The sequence below is a fragment of the Crassostrea angulata genome, chromosome 10 (assembly GCF_025612915.1).
Source record: "Crassostrea angulata isolate pt1a10 chromosome 10, ASM2561291v2, whole genome shotgun sequence".
Lineage (NCBI taxonomy): Eukaryota > Metazoa > Mollusca > Bivalvia > Ostreida > Ostreidae > Magallana > Magallana angulata.
The window spans coordinates 32,135,000-32,147,938 of NC_069120.1; the positions used below are offsets into that span (position 1 = coordinate 32,135,000).

The following is a 12,939-nucleotide window of genomic DNA, read 5'->3' on the forward strand; positions in this document are numbered from 1 at the left end:
TCATTAATACTTTTGTTTCTGTAAAAAATGATGCATTAAAAAGGAATTGTATTGCATACAATTAAGTTAATGTCTATCATGCAGGTATACACTCTGCAAACAATTGATATACTGTGGTTTCATTAATATTCAAGGGTATCAATTTTCGTGGGTAAAGTGAAAATCACAGTTTCAAGGATACGTAAATTCGTGGTCAATGAGCCTATCAATACAAAATGTTAATAGAAATTGCACTTCAATGAACATTTAATTTCGTGGATCAACTCAACAACGAAATCCACGAAAATTGGTATTCAACGAATATTGATGAAACCACAGTATTTGATATACATGTAAATATGTCACCTTGTTCCTAAGAACTTTAAAGTTTAAATATTTCATTTGCACTGTTTACAGATATGATTTACATGTAATATTTGTTAATTTTGAGCTAAATGATTAGGAAATTAGTATTACGATAGAATGCTGGATAGGATTTTACCCTTCTTGTTCGATAGATTTTCGTATAGGGCACACTGAACATCTTATATCATTCTTTGAAAAAAATTTACTTGCCTATGAAAAGGCAAAAAACGCTTAACAAGAAACAGGATAAACGGAAAAACTTAAAATTGAACGATAGACCTGATAGGATTATTGCACGATAGAACAGTATACACGCATGATACGATAGGATTGATATATGATACAATAGCATAGCATTGTAAAGAATAATGTTGCGGGTACAGGAACTCAAAATTGCAGCTGTATACACACATCACCACAAAGGTTTTAAGTAGTTACACGTGGACATTGCCTGGACAGCAGCAGTGAAAGCAGGGGGCTAGCATGTTAGTGTTAATTGGTTGAATACAATAGTAACACCACCCCTTGCTTCTTTCAATGTGGTGACAATTATTTTGTAGATAAACAATTTCAACATCTTGTGAATTTACCGGTATACTAAATCACTCTTTTCTTTAATATTCTATGAGATGAATTAAACATGGAAAACAACAGTAATACATGTAGTAAAAACACTTTTATCTACTCAAAACTAAGTTCTGTATTGTTGAAATGTAGTTAAGTAGCTGAAAATACGAATGAACCGTGTTGAACTACTCTACCATATGTTATAAATGTAAACTCCTGGCTGCAATAATTTAATTTAACAAATATGATTGGAAGAGTAATTTCTGGATTGTTTTAAACTTTTGGTCTATCAAACTCTTGATCTCTCAAAGTTTAATCAAGGTCCCCTTAAGTTTGAGTTATTGAGAGTCATCTGTAAAAATGTGTACATTTATATCAAATGTTGTTTTTTGTAGACACGCATTCTTGTGACACATGGATTAACTTGTCTTCCTCAAGTAGATGTTATAATTGTTTTAAAAGAAGGAGAGATTGTCGAAGTTGGGTCTTTTGAAGAACTAATAGGTCATGCTGGGTCTTTTGCGGAATACATGAAAACCTATCTATCAGAAAAACTTCAAAATGATAAAATAGGAACTTTGAAAGGTTTGTTGTCTTCGCCAAAGAAAACTTTAGTGAATTAAATTGATATAGTTAATACTAGTCATTTCATTGTAGAAAATGGTGTGAAATATATTTATTTTTAGCTCACCTGAGCTGAAAGCTGAAGTGACCTTTTCTGATCACATTTTGTCTGTCATACGTCTATCTGTCTGTCCGTCTGTCTGTAAACAAAAACAGTTTTTAAATTTTGATAAATAAAAATAAATAAAAAGACTTGTTAATTGTAAAGTAATAAGTAGTATACTAGCCACCTTGTTTTAGTTTATCTATGAATTTCAAAACATTTTAACATAAAACCTATTTCGAAAATTGACATACCTGGGAGAAAAATACCTTGTATGGATGCTGTGTGCCTTTTCAGTAGTAGGTCATACACTCTGATACAAGTGATAGGTCTTGTGCTAAACTATTGGATTAAGAGTCCTTTCCAAAAGAATTCAGGCAGGGATGAAACTCAATTAAATGCATTTATGAGACTCCTCTACAACTTTGGGTATGGGCTATGGTACTCAGGTGACAGTTAAGGCCTACTGGCCTCTTGTTTTCAAAACAGTTTTTTATCCAACCATCACATTTGGGACAGGGATAACAATTTTAGTAAAATTTGAACCAAAGAACAAAATTAAGACTAAGGTAAGATTAAGACTAAGATTAAGATTAAGACTAAATACCCACTTAATGGTTTTAAAAAAATCAATGCAATCATTTTCCACTCAGCTGCAACAAAAAAGAATTAAGGATGTGTTCATGTAATCGTCCAATTCAGTTTAAATTTGTCATCCCTTTCCTAAATATCCAGCTATGCATTTTGTTTGTTTTTTATTTACTTCAACTATAAAGAATAGGTTAAGAAAACAATAAAAAAAAAACAATTCAGACACGATACATACAGAAAAAAATTATTCAACATTATATTTGTTAAAGGGACTTTGACACAATTTGACTTAAAATTTTCAAATTTTATTTTTCCATTTTCAATGTTTATACTGATAAATAATGCTATGTCAACATTTGAAAGTCAAATATCAAGTTATAAGCAAGATACAGAGTTCATAATTCTTTGTTTTGTAAACAAAGCTCGAATATTGTCATTTTTACATGTGTTGCATTTGTGTAAGTTTCAATCAAACGTATCTTTCTTTTGTTGATAATAGTATTTATGAAGATATTGAACAAGTTTAAAATGTTTTTTACATGTAATTTTGTCTAAGAAATGGTAATTCTCTACATTACATTTTTTGTAAACAACTATAAGACTCGAGCTTTGTTTACATAACAATCAATTCTTACCTCTGTATCTCGCTTGTAACTTGACTTTAACATTCAATATTTTGGTCAATTATTTAAAATGCACCAGTAAACCATTGTATACATAAAAAATAGACATAAAATTTTTGATCTCAAATTGTGTCCAAGTGTTAATTTCCACACTTGATGGGTTATCATTTGGTATGATGTAAATTTTAAAAAAAAATTCTTCTAAGAAACTAATCAGCCAGGAGAGCTGAAACTTGTGTGGAAGCATCCTTGGGTAGTGTAGATTTAAAGTGTGAAAATGATGACCCTGGGGGTAGGGTGAGGCCAAAATTTGGGGGGGGGGGGGGGGGAGTGTCGAACTTTTACATAGTTATATATAGAATGAGTCTTTGAAAATCTTCTTCTTAGAATCTAATCAGCGAGGAAAGCTGAAATTTGTGTAAAAGCATCCTCAGATGGGGAAGAGTCAAGTTTTTAGCTCACATGAACCAAAGGTTCAAGTGTGCTTTTCTGATCACCTGTTGTCCATCTGTCTGTCTGTTTGTCTATAAACTTTACACATTTTTGACTTCTTCTCAAAAACCACTGGGCCAATTTAAACAAACTTGGCGTAAAGCATCCTAATGAGAAGGGGATTCCAAATTCAAATTGTTTAAAAAAGGACTAAACCCTTTTAACAGGTAGATAATTGCGAAACAGTGAGTATAGGGTGTGTGTCTTTAGAAATCTTCTTACATAAAATATGTATCAGAAATCCCAATATTTACTCAAAAGCTTGTATATATAATGAAGATTCTAAATTGTAAAAATCATGACCCCCGGACCAAAACTGAGGCCCCAGATGGGGTTCAAAGTTAAACATATCAATACATAGGAAAAATGTTAAAAAATCTTCTACTCAAAAACCACTGCACCAAAATGCCAATATTTACATAAAAGCTTGTATATATAGTGAAGACTCTAAATTATAAAACTCGTGACCCTCAGACCAAAACTGGGGCCCCAGGTGGGGCTCAAAGTTTAACATAGAAATGCATAGGAAAAAATGTCTGGATCAACACTGGGGCCACAGAAAGGGGTTTAAAGTTTAGAATAGAAATAGCATATGCTATGAAATGAAATTTACTAGGAATTGTTGTTCAGGTGAGCGATGTGGCCTCTTGTTTTAAATCATGATCGCTGGGGGAAGGGGGGGGGGCTACAATGGGGGTCAAATATTTACATAGGAATATTTTTTTTTAAAGCTTTAAAAAGATATAATTTTTTCTAAAAACCATTTGCCTAGAAAAGCTGTTACTTTTACTGAAAGCAACCTCAGATAATATAGATTAAAATTCTTTTGTATCAAAATCTTCAGCAGTCGGGTGGGGCTACATTGGGAATCCATTTAATAAAGGAAAATTATTCTTAAAAAGTGAAATGTTATGATATCTGGTTTTACTTATATGCAAACATTTTTACATATTTCTAATCCTTATAAATTGTTTAGACCCTGGACGATTCTTTGGCCTCTCAAAGGGTTCAGAGTTTGATGTTGGTTTGTATCCCATATAATAATAAACAATTATTTAGGGTCTTTTTGGGAAATGCAATGCCCAACAGTAGATATCACTATAAAATCATCCTATTAGAAAAGGGACTTGATTGTAAACATAAGAATATCTAGGATGATAAAACATGTGTTTTTATTTATACAGGATCAGCATGTACTAGTATTAATCTATATTGTCGGGATGCAAATGTAGTTTGTATTATGACTCCACTAAGCTGATTTTATCATACCTATTCTTCCTCAGGTGAGCGATGTGGCTAATGGGCTTCTTGTTGAAAGTTTATCGTCTGTTTTCTTGAACAATAATTGTGAGTTTGTTTTTATTTCTGTTCTTCCTCCCATTTTCCTTGTGATTTTTTAAATATTTTTTTTACAATATTTTTTTTTATGTATTGTAGATCAAGGAATTCTTATATTCCTCTAAATCTGCCATATTTCTGTTTTCTCTATACGTTTAAATAATCATATTTCCGACATTTGTACACAATTAATTCCTCTTTGAGAAAACATGATGCAATTTACAAACAGATGGTGAATAATTACATTCCTTCACTGTAAAAATATAGACAAATATCTGTAAAAAAAAAATTCTTTTACACATCGATCACATTTAATAGAACACATTAAACAAATAGGCCAAAAAAGTTGAATTTTTTTGAAAAATCCCTAAAATGTGTACATATTTGTTTGAATCAGGAAACCAAGGAGAAGTGTTGACCACAATCAGAATTCAATATAGTGTATGATTAATATTCAAAATCATCTTTAGTATTCTTCTCAAGACAATTTTATTAAAAAAATACACTTAAGTCTTATAATTGCTTTCTGATTTCTTGTTCAAAGATGATAAGTTGAGTGAAGACATGGTATCTATTTTTGGGTCAGTATTGAATGAAGAAGAGAGGACACTTCTAGAAAGGTATGAAATACATTTTTTTCAGAAATGTAAGAAATGTCATTTAAGCATTGATAGCTTATTTTTGGATGTTGTCAGTCCTATAACACACCAAGCGGTGCAAACAAAGTGAATACCAGGCGATAGTGCAGTATGATAATTTGTCTGCACCGCTTGGTGCGTTATAGCACTGATGACAATTTATACTGATTTTTATTTGTATGAATTATCAGTGTATCATCACTATAAAGCCATTATATACGCTTTTAGTCAGGGATATGAAACATACATTGAACAGCCATATTAACATGTTGTAAAGTTTGCTTTCGTGACTTAAAATTTGCCATAAATGCCATAAATTTTGTCAGAATTTTTTTTTTATTGACAAATAGATATCATTATTTTCCATTAGTACATATCAAACTGGTAATGTAAGTTTGAACAATTCATTTAATCTTACAATAATCAATATACTAAAAAAAACAAATTAGCCAAGTGTTTTCACAGGAAATTGAATGACACATATTTCCAATGCAGACATAAGGGAAATATGCACTGAATGTAAATATACCTAGATATATTTCTCTGTTATGTAGCAACACTTTAATATGTGCTGTTTGATGCTGCTATCTAAAGCTTGTAATTGCATATATAACACTGCAAGAATGTTTTCCTGAAACTATATTTCACTGGTTTTCTAAAGAAAATTGAAAATAAAAAGTCATGTAATTTTTAGCTCACCTGAGCCAAAGGCTCAAGTGAGCTTTTCTGATCACAATTTGTCCGCTGTCTGTCATTGTCGTCTTCGTTGTCGTTGTTGTAAACTTTTCCCATTTTCATCTTCTTCTAAAGAACCACTGGGCAGATTTCAATCAAGTTTGTTCAAATCATGGTCCCCGGGGGTAGTGAGGGGCCACAAGAGGAGGATCAAGTTTTACATAGGAATATATAGAGAAAATCTTTAAAAATCTTCTTCTCAAAAGCTATTTGGCCAGAAAAGCTCAAATTAAAGTGGAAGCATCCTCAGGTAATGTAGATTCAGGTTTGTTCAAATCATAGTCCCTGGTGGTACGGTGGGCCCACCATGGGGTAATCGATTTTTACATAGGAATATATAGAGAAAATCTTTAAAAATCTTCTTCTCAAAAACTATCAGGCCAGGAAAGCTCAAATTAAAATGGAAGCATCCTCAGATAGTGTAGATTCAAGTTTGTTCACATCATGGTCCCTGTGGGTAGGGTGGGGCCACAAAAGGGGGATCAAATTTTACATAGGAATATATAGAGTAAATCTTTTTAAAATCTTCTTCTCAAAAACTATTAGGCCAGAAAAGCTCAAATTAAAGTGGAAGCATCCTCAGGTAGTGTAGATTCAAGTTTGGTCAAATCATGGTCCCCAGGGGTAGGGAGGAACCACAAGAGGGGGTTCAAGTTTTACATAGGAATATATAAAGAAAAATCTTTAAAAATCTTCTTCTCAAAAACTAATAGGCCAGAAAAGCTCAAATTAAAATGGAAGCATCCTCAGATAGTGTAGATTCAAGTTTTTGGGGGATCAAGTTTTATACAGGAATATATAGAGAAAATCTTTATAAAAAATTTCTTTTAAAAACTTTTTGGCCAAGAAAGCTCAAATTGGCGTGTAACCATCCTCAGATAATGTAGATTCAAGTTTGGTCAAATCATGGTCCCTTGGGGTACGGGGCCACAATGGGGGATAAATTTTTATACATATAGAAAAAATCTTTAAAAATCTTCTTCTCAAAACTATTAGGCCAGGAAAGCCCAAATTTAAGTGGAAGCATCCCCAGATCGTATAGATTCAAGTTTGTTTAAATAATAGTCCAGGGGTAGGGTGAGGCCACAATGGGGGATGAATTTTTACATAGGAATATATAGAGAAAATCTTTAAAAATATTCTGGGAAAGTTTTCAGTCCAAAACTCAGTACTTACAAAGCACAGGTTATGCAGATTTAAGTTTGATGAAACCACGATTCCCTAGAGAAAAGTGGGGCCACGAAATGGGGGGGGGGGGGGGGGGTATATAGGAATAGAGAAAAATCTTCTTACAGGTACAACAACAAAAGGGGCTTGGTATTTACCAAAAAAAAGAGGTGGATAAAAATTGGCAGATTTTCAATTTTTCTTTAGCAAGATCTACTGTACTTAGTTGTCAAGATGTTTTGATACTGTGATGCTAATTTGATCAGAATTAAGGCAATTGTTGCTCATGTGAGTGATGTGGCCCCTGGGCCTCTTGTTTAAAATTGGAATCGACTAAGCATTTTACTTTTTCCATGCATTCATGTTTTTTACAATAGGGGAATATAACTTAAATTATAAATAATTACCCATAAGTTAGGGGGACCCGGTATAAATGGAATAAATAAGCTTAAAATCTCATCTCTTCTCTCTGTATTGAATGGAAATATATGGAAATATTTAAAAATTGTTCACAAAAGACCCCAGAATGAGAATAAAAATACTGGGACTTCTTGCTTTTACTTTGTGTGAGCTATAGGTCTAAAGTGACAGTGAAGTATGTGGGCCTCTTGTTTTTAAATAGCTGATGTTAATGCTATGAGTTGTTTTACAGACAGTTATCAGAAAGCGTAGATAAGTCTGTGCATACTGGAGAAGTATTAACGGTCCCAGAGTTTAAAAATTCCAACTCAGATGATTCACAGTGCTTACCGGAATTGGAAGATATTCAGAAAACATCATATATTGTTGGCCATGAGACAGACAAACTTGTTGAGAAAATTACACAGCCAGAACAAGGATTGAAGCTTATATTGGATGAAAAGGTTGAGCATGGCATGGTAAGGGCAGTTGATATGTCAACTTGAACTTTATGTCTCTCATTCTAAGTTTTAGACATGCACACATATAATTAACTCCTATCAATTTTTGTATGTTTAAAGGTTAAAAGTAAACCAACTTTTGTATTGTAACTTCTGCTCTAAAACTTCCTATTCATTGTACTAAACATCATTTGACTCATTAAAGGTTTAGTTGGGGTTTACTTTCTGTTAGGTTAGGTCTGATCGGTACTGTAGCTAGATCTTCAGCTACGTTTCATAATATATACGGACTGTTTATGTATGCTTCTATAAAAATGAATGTCACTTAATGAATCAAAATTATTTAACTTTAAAGCATATGTGTACATGTGTTGAATTTCTGCCAGGAATAGGAAAACTGCAACCACGTACATGTAAATGAATCCCCCCTCCTTCCCCCTATTTATACACCACAAAGCTTGGGGATTAGGATAAAATAGATAGTATGAATTTAATGTGGTTTTTCGAAATACATGTACTTGTGTCATATTTATTTTGATCTGATAAATTTTTATCTGAAAAATTTACATGTATTTTCCAAAAAAATGCATTTTCCCCTACAACAAGTCATGTCGTGAGGGGATGGTCCGCTTTGTGGTGCCCTTGTTTTGTAAGCGTGTATTTTTGTGTTTATCATAGGAGTTGCTACAACCTAAATTCATTTTTGTAAATGAGGCCCCTTGAGGGGTTATTTGACATATTTATGTCTGTTCATTTTAAAATGAACCGAAATTGGTAGACCATTTATAAATTATCGAGTAAATTAGGAAATGTTCCGTTTAGAGAGTCCCTTTAACCTCATGTACCATGAGGACTTTAGTCGGACAAAGATCTTGTAGTTTTCAGCATGTGTCAATTCCTGTCAATCAAAGTCCACGTGGTACAAATAAATGATATAAGATTATTCCAGTTTGTACGACCCTTAAATTTCTGGAGGCTCATAATTATGTTAATTAAGTATGTGAAAGGGATTTTTATGTATTTCAACTACCGTAAATGGGTAATTTTTACTGCTGTAATTTTTTACGAATTTGTCATCAAATAGGGTGATTTGAATTTTTACGCGTTATTTTTTTACGAATTGGACATGTCCATAAAAATTAAAATAATCTGTGGTAAAATGGGGAAATTTCACCGTGACTTTGTTACAGTTGACACATACATATACAAATCAGAAAATCGTTTTTCTGTTAACGATTCCTTATATTTATAGCTAGGGATGTCAAATTGGTCAATTTTTAGTACTCGGTTACTCGGACGTTTTAACGATCAAGTACCCGGGTACTCGGTAAGAGTGTAAATAAATATGAACAAGTACATTGATAACTGTAAAAACTTGGTCACTTTTGTAGAAATTCCTCCTTATGTTAAAAGACAAATGTGATTTAACATGTTTGTCGTTCCCCCCGTATAGAATAAGCTAGTTTACTCGCACAGCTGATATTTTACGTTTTTTGAATCTTCAGTTCTTTTAAAATATTTCCAGACCTTTGAAGTTTAGGTCTGTTCAATTTCTCTACTGTGTGCTATCTAATTTATATAATAGAGAATATAAATGACGATGTTCAGTGAAAACAAATCATTAAAGTAAGCCAAAAAATAAGGGTCGAAGACAGCCAAAGGTGAGAAAAGCTAGGTAACAGGTGCTTGGTCACGATAATTACTATATAAACACTGCCACAGGCGATAACGGTCATTTAGCATATTTAGAGGCTTAGGAAATCCTAATAACTGTATGTACAAGTGCAATGGACGTTTTAAATTTTAAAACCGATGTTTTAATGCATTATTAAATAAACTTAGAAATATTAAAAAATATACATCCGAGTAACCGAGTACCGATTATATTATTCAATATTCTGACGTTCGATCGAGTACCCGGTTAACCGGGTACTCGTTGACATCCTTACTTTATACAGTTACCTTTATTTCATATGTGATATACACTTTACTTATTCCTATTTATCTGGGTGTCATCATTGATGTACACCATGTGCTCGTCTCAGTTCGATTTACCGGAAAAAAAAGAAAGACAACTCCATTTCGAAAATGTTTTCTCTCTCTCTTTCTCTCCCAACCAAAAAAAGACATCTAGCTACTAACATGGATTTATACGTAGTTTTAAAAAATACTCAGACTGACTGAAAGATCTGAACTGTTATCACCACCTGACCAAAAACGCCCAAATATACCTACATGTACATGTACAACCGTCAGGGACTGAGCTGAAGGTCATGAACATTACTCTCATACGTACGATGTAGAAATTTATGTGCGGTGTTTTTTTACTTCTGTTAAAATTTACGCGTTTAATTTTTACGGATTTATATAACTCGTAAAAATTAGTAAAAATTAGCAGCACATAAAAAATACCCGTTATACGGTATCACCTTTTGTCTATTTTGTAGGTGAAGTTTGCAGTGTTTTGGACATACTTGAAGTCAGTAGGAGTTGTTTTGAGCATGATGACTGTAATTCTTTTTGTGTTCTTCAATGGTATCAGCATTTATTCCCATATTTGGCTCAGTGAGTGGAGTAGTGATCTACCAATATATAGAAATGGAACCAATGGCACAATTTTCAAAGAAGTAGACATACCCCAAAGAAATATGCGATTGTTGGTTTATGGTGCATTAGGACTTTTGCAAGGTAATTGTATTCAAATTGCATGTAAACTAAAAGTTTTGTGACGTGTTCTGCAGGACTGGTATAAAGACAATCTCAATTTGTGTCTGATATACGACCTTTCTGCCTTGGATATTTTGTATTTTTATGTTGCAAAAAGTTAACAAAAGTATTCAAAAACTAAATACCGTATTATAGGTGTTTTCAGCGGTTGATAGCTCACCTGAGCTGAAAGCTCGAGTGAGCTATTCTGTCACATTTTGTCTCTCGTTTGTCTGTCTGTCTCAAGAATCATGATGCCAATTTCAACCAAAATTGGCATAAAGCACTCTTAGGCAAAGGGGATTCAAAGTTGTGAAAATTAAGGCCACACCCTTTCCCAAGAGGAGGTAAAGTTGTGAAAATCATTACTCCGAAGGGGTAGGATAAGGCCACAATGGGTGGTCAAATTTTTAAATAGGAAGATATAGAAAAAAACTTAAAATCTTCTTCACAGAATCCATTCAACCAGGATAGCTGAAACTTGTGTGGAAGCATCGTCAGGTAGTGCAGATTCAAGTGTTATCAAACCATGATCCTTGGGGGTATGATTGGGTCACAATGTGGGGGGGGGGGGGGCAAATATTTACATAGGAATATATAGAGAATAATCTTAAAATCCTCCCTAAAAACTGTTTGCTTACTATAAAAGCTGTAACTTTAATGAAAGTAACTTCAGGTAGTGGAGATTCAAATTCATTAAAATCAAAATTTTGAGCAGTAGGGTAGGGCCACATTTGTAATCCAGTTGTACAAAGAGAAACATTTTAATTATTCACAAAAAATGGAATCTTACCGTATTGCTGATTCATTAAAATTGTTTAAACTTTAGCCCCTGGATGATTCTTGGGCCTCACAAGGGGTTCAGAGTTTGAGGTGTGTATCCCGTATATAAACAATTGTTTAGGTTTATTTTGAAAACTGCAATGCTCAACATGTGATATGACTAGGAAATTATCCTGTTAGAAAAGGGACCCGATTTTAAACACAAGAATATCAGGGGGTTGGGGGGGATGGATTTGTATTTTTACAATATCTACATGTATTATACACGTACTACATTTTCCAGATGTTTTGTATTATGACTCCATTTAGCTGATTTTATCATGTCTATTGTTGCTCAGGTGAGCGATGTGGCCCATGGGTCTCTTGCTTATTTTTTTTTTGCGGAATTTGGGGGTATGTTTGAAAAATTACCCAAAAATTAAAATCACAATTTATTCTGAAATCTTTCAGTAGATGCAATGATTGCTGTATCTACCAGTTGTAGTCTCGACTGTTGTCAGTATCATGCAGCAGTATCTTACTAAGTAGTCTGTATTCCGTTATTCCCTGTGTTTATTTATTTAAACAATATTTTATTATGTAAAAAATATTACATAATAGGATTGGGCAGCAGGCAATCTGCCTATTTGAGCCCTCTCCTTTAACAGTCAATTTGACAAACATTGATGGTACAATGTAACAATAGAATATAGTGGAGAAAAACAGGAAAAATAAGTGGAATTTTAAAAGATGCTTGGTACTGGGTAATATTTATGTACAAAATGAAAAATAGTTGTAGAAAGCTAGCAGTTCAGCTGTTTAAATGACACTGTGAATAATGCATTAAAACTTAAATCTTTTGGTAACTAATACATATTCCCTGTTTCATTTGTAAAATCATTTCGGTTTATTATCATTTGGGTGGAATAGTTTGTAAAATTCAAACTATGTCGATGTATAATGCCAGGGACTTATCTTCACATATAATCTCCAAAATACGGAATCAAAAAGTACAAAATTATCAGACATGATTTATTTTTTAGGTTACATGTATCGATCTGTGTGTGCAGATATTGTATTCCACGCGCTTGTATCAAATTTATTTGCTAATCACATTAAAAACTAACAGTCTTAAATGATAATAGCCAAATTAGTTGTCAAGTATCTTCAATGACGATCGGTCATTATCAAAGGTAAAATGAAAACGCGTTAATTGATTGTGAGTCACAAGAAGTTAAAAACGAATCTGATTTTATTTTAGAATAAACACTTGTAAATTATGTAGATATTCTGTGACATTCGGCATGAAACAAATGCATGCTTTACTGGAAATTGTTAGATGAACATAGACCACGCGACAATAACTTAAGCTAAAGTCAACATGTGGCTGATTACGTAAATGGAAATTAACACCCTCATTACACATGGTGTCGGAGGTAATGTCCCAA

The 12,939-nt window shown here is 33.0% G+C and overlaps 1 protein-coding gene across 6 annotated transcripts in view; it reads left to right on the forward strand.

Moving 5' to 3' along the window:
- The window catches only part of LOC128168234 (multidrug resistance-associated protein 1-like), a 404,229-nt gene that overhangs the window by 286,208 nt on the left and 105,082 nt on the right, over window positions 1-12,939 (forward strand). For all 6 annotated transcript variants that reach the window (XM_052834423.1, XM_052834426.1, XM_052834422.1 and 3 more), the window contains 4 exons: window positions 1,308-1,497; window positions 5,168-5,243; window positions 7,816-8,041; window positions 10,471-10,711. In XM_052834423.1, the coding sequence (XP_052690383.1) occupies window positions 1,308-1,497; window positions 5,168-5,243; window positions 7,816-8,041; window positions 10,471-10,711 (733 nt within the window). The remainder of the gene's footprint in view (window positions 1-1,307; window positions 1,498-5,167; window positions 5,244-7,815; window positions 8,042-10,470; window positions 10,712-12,939) is intronic.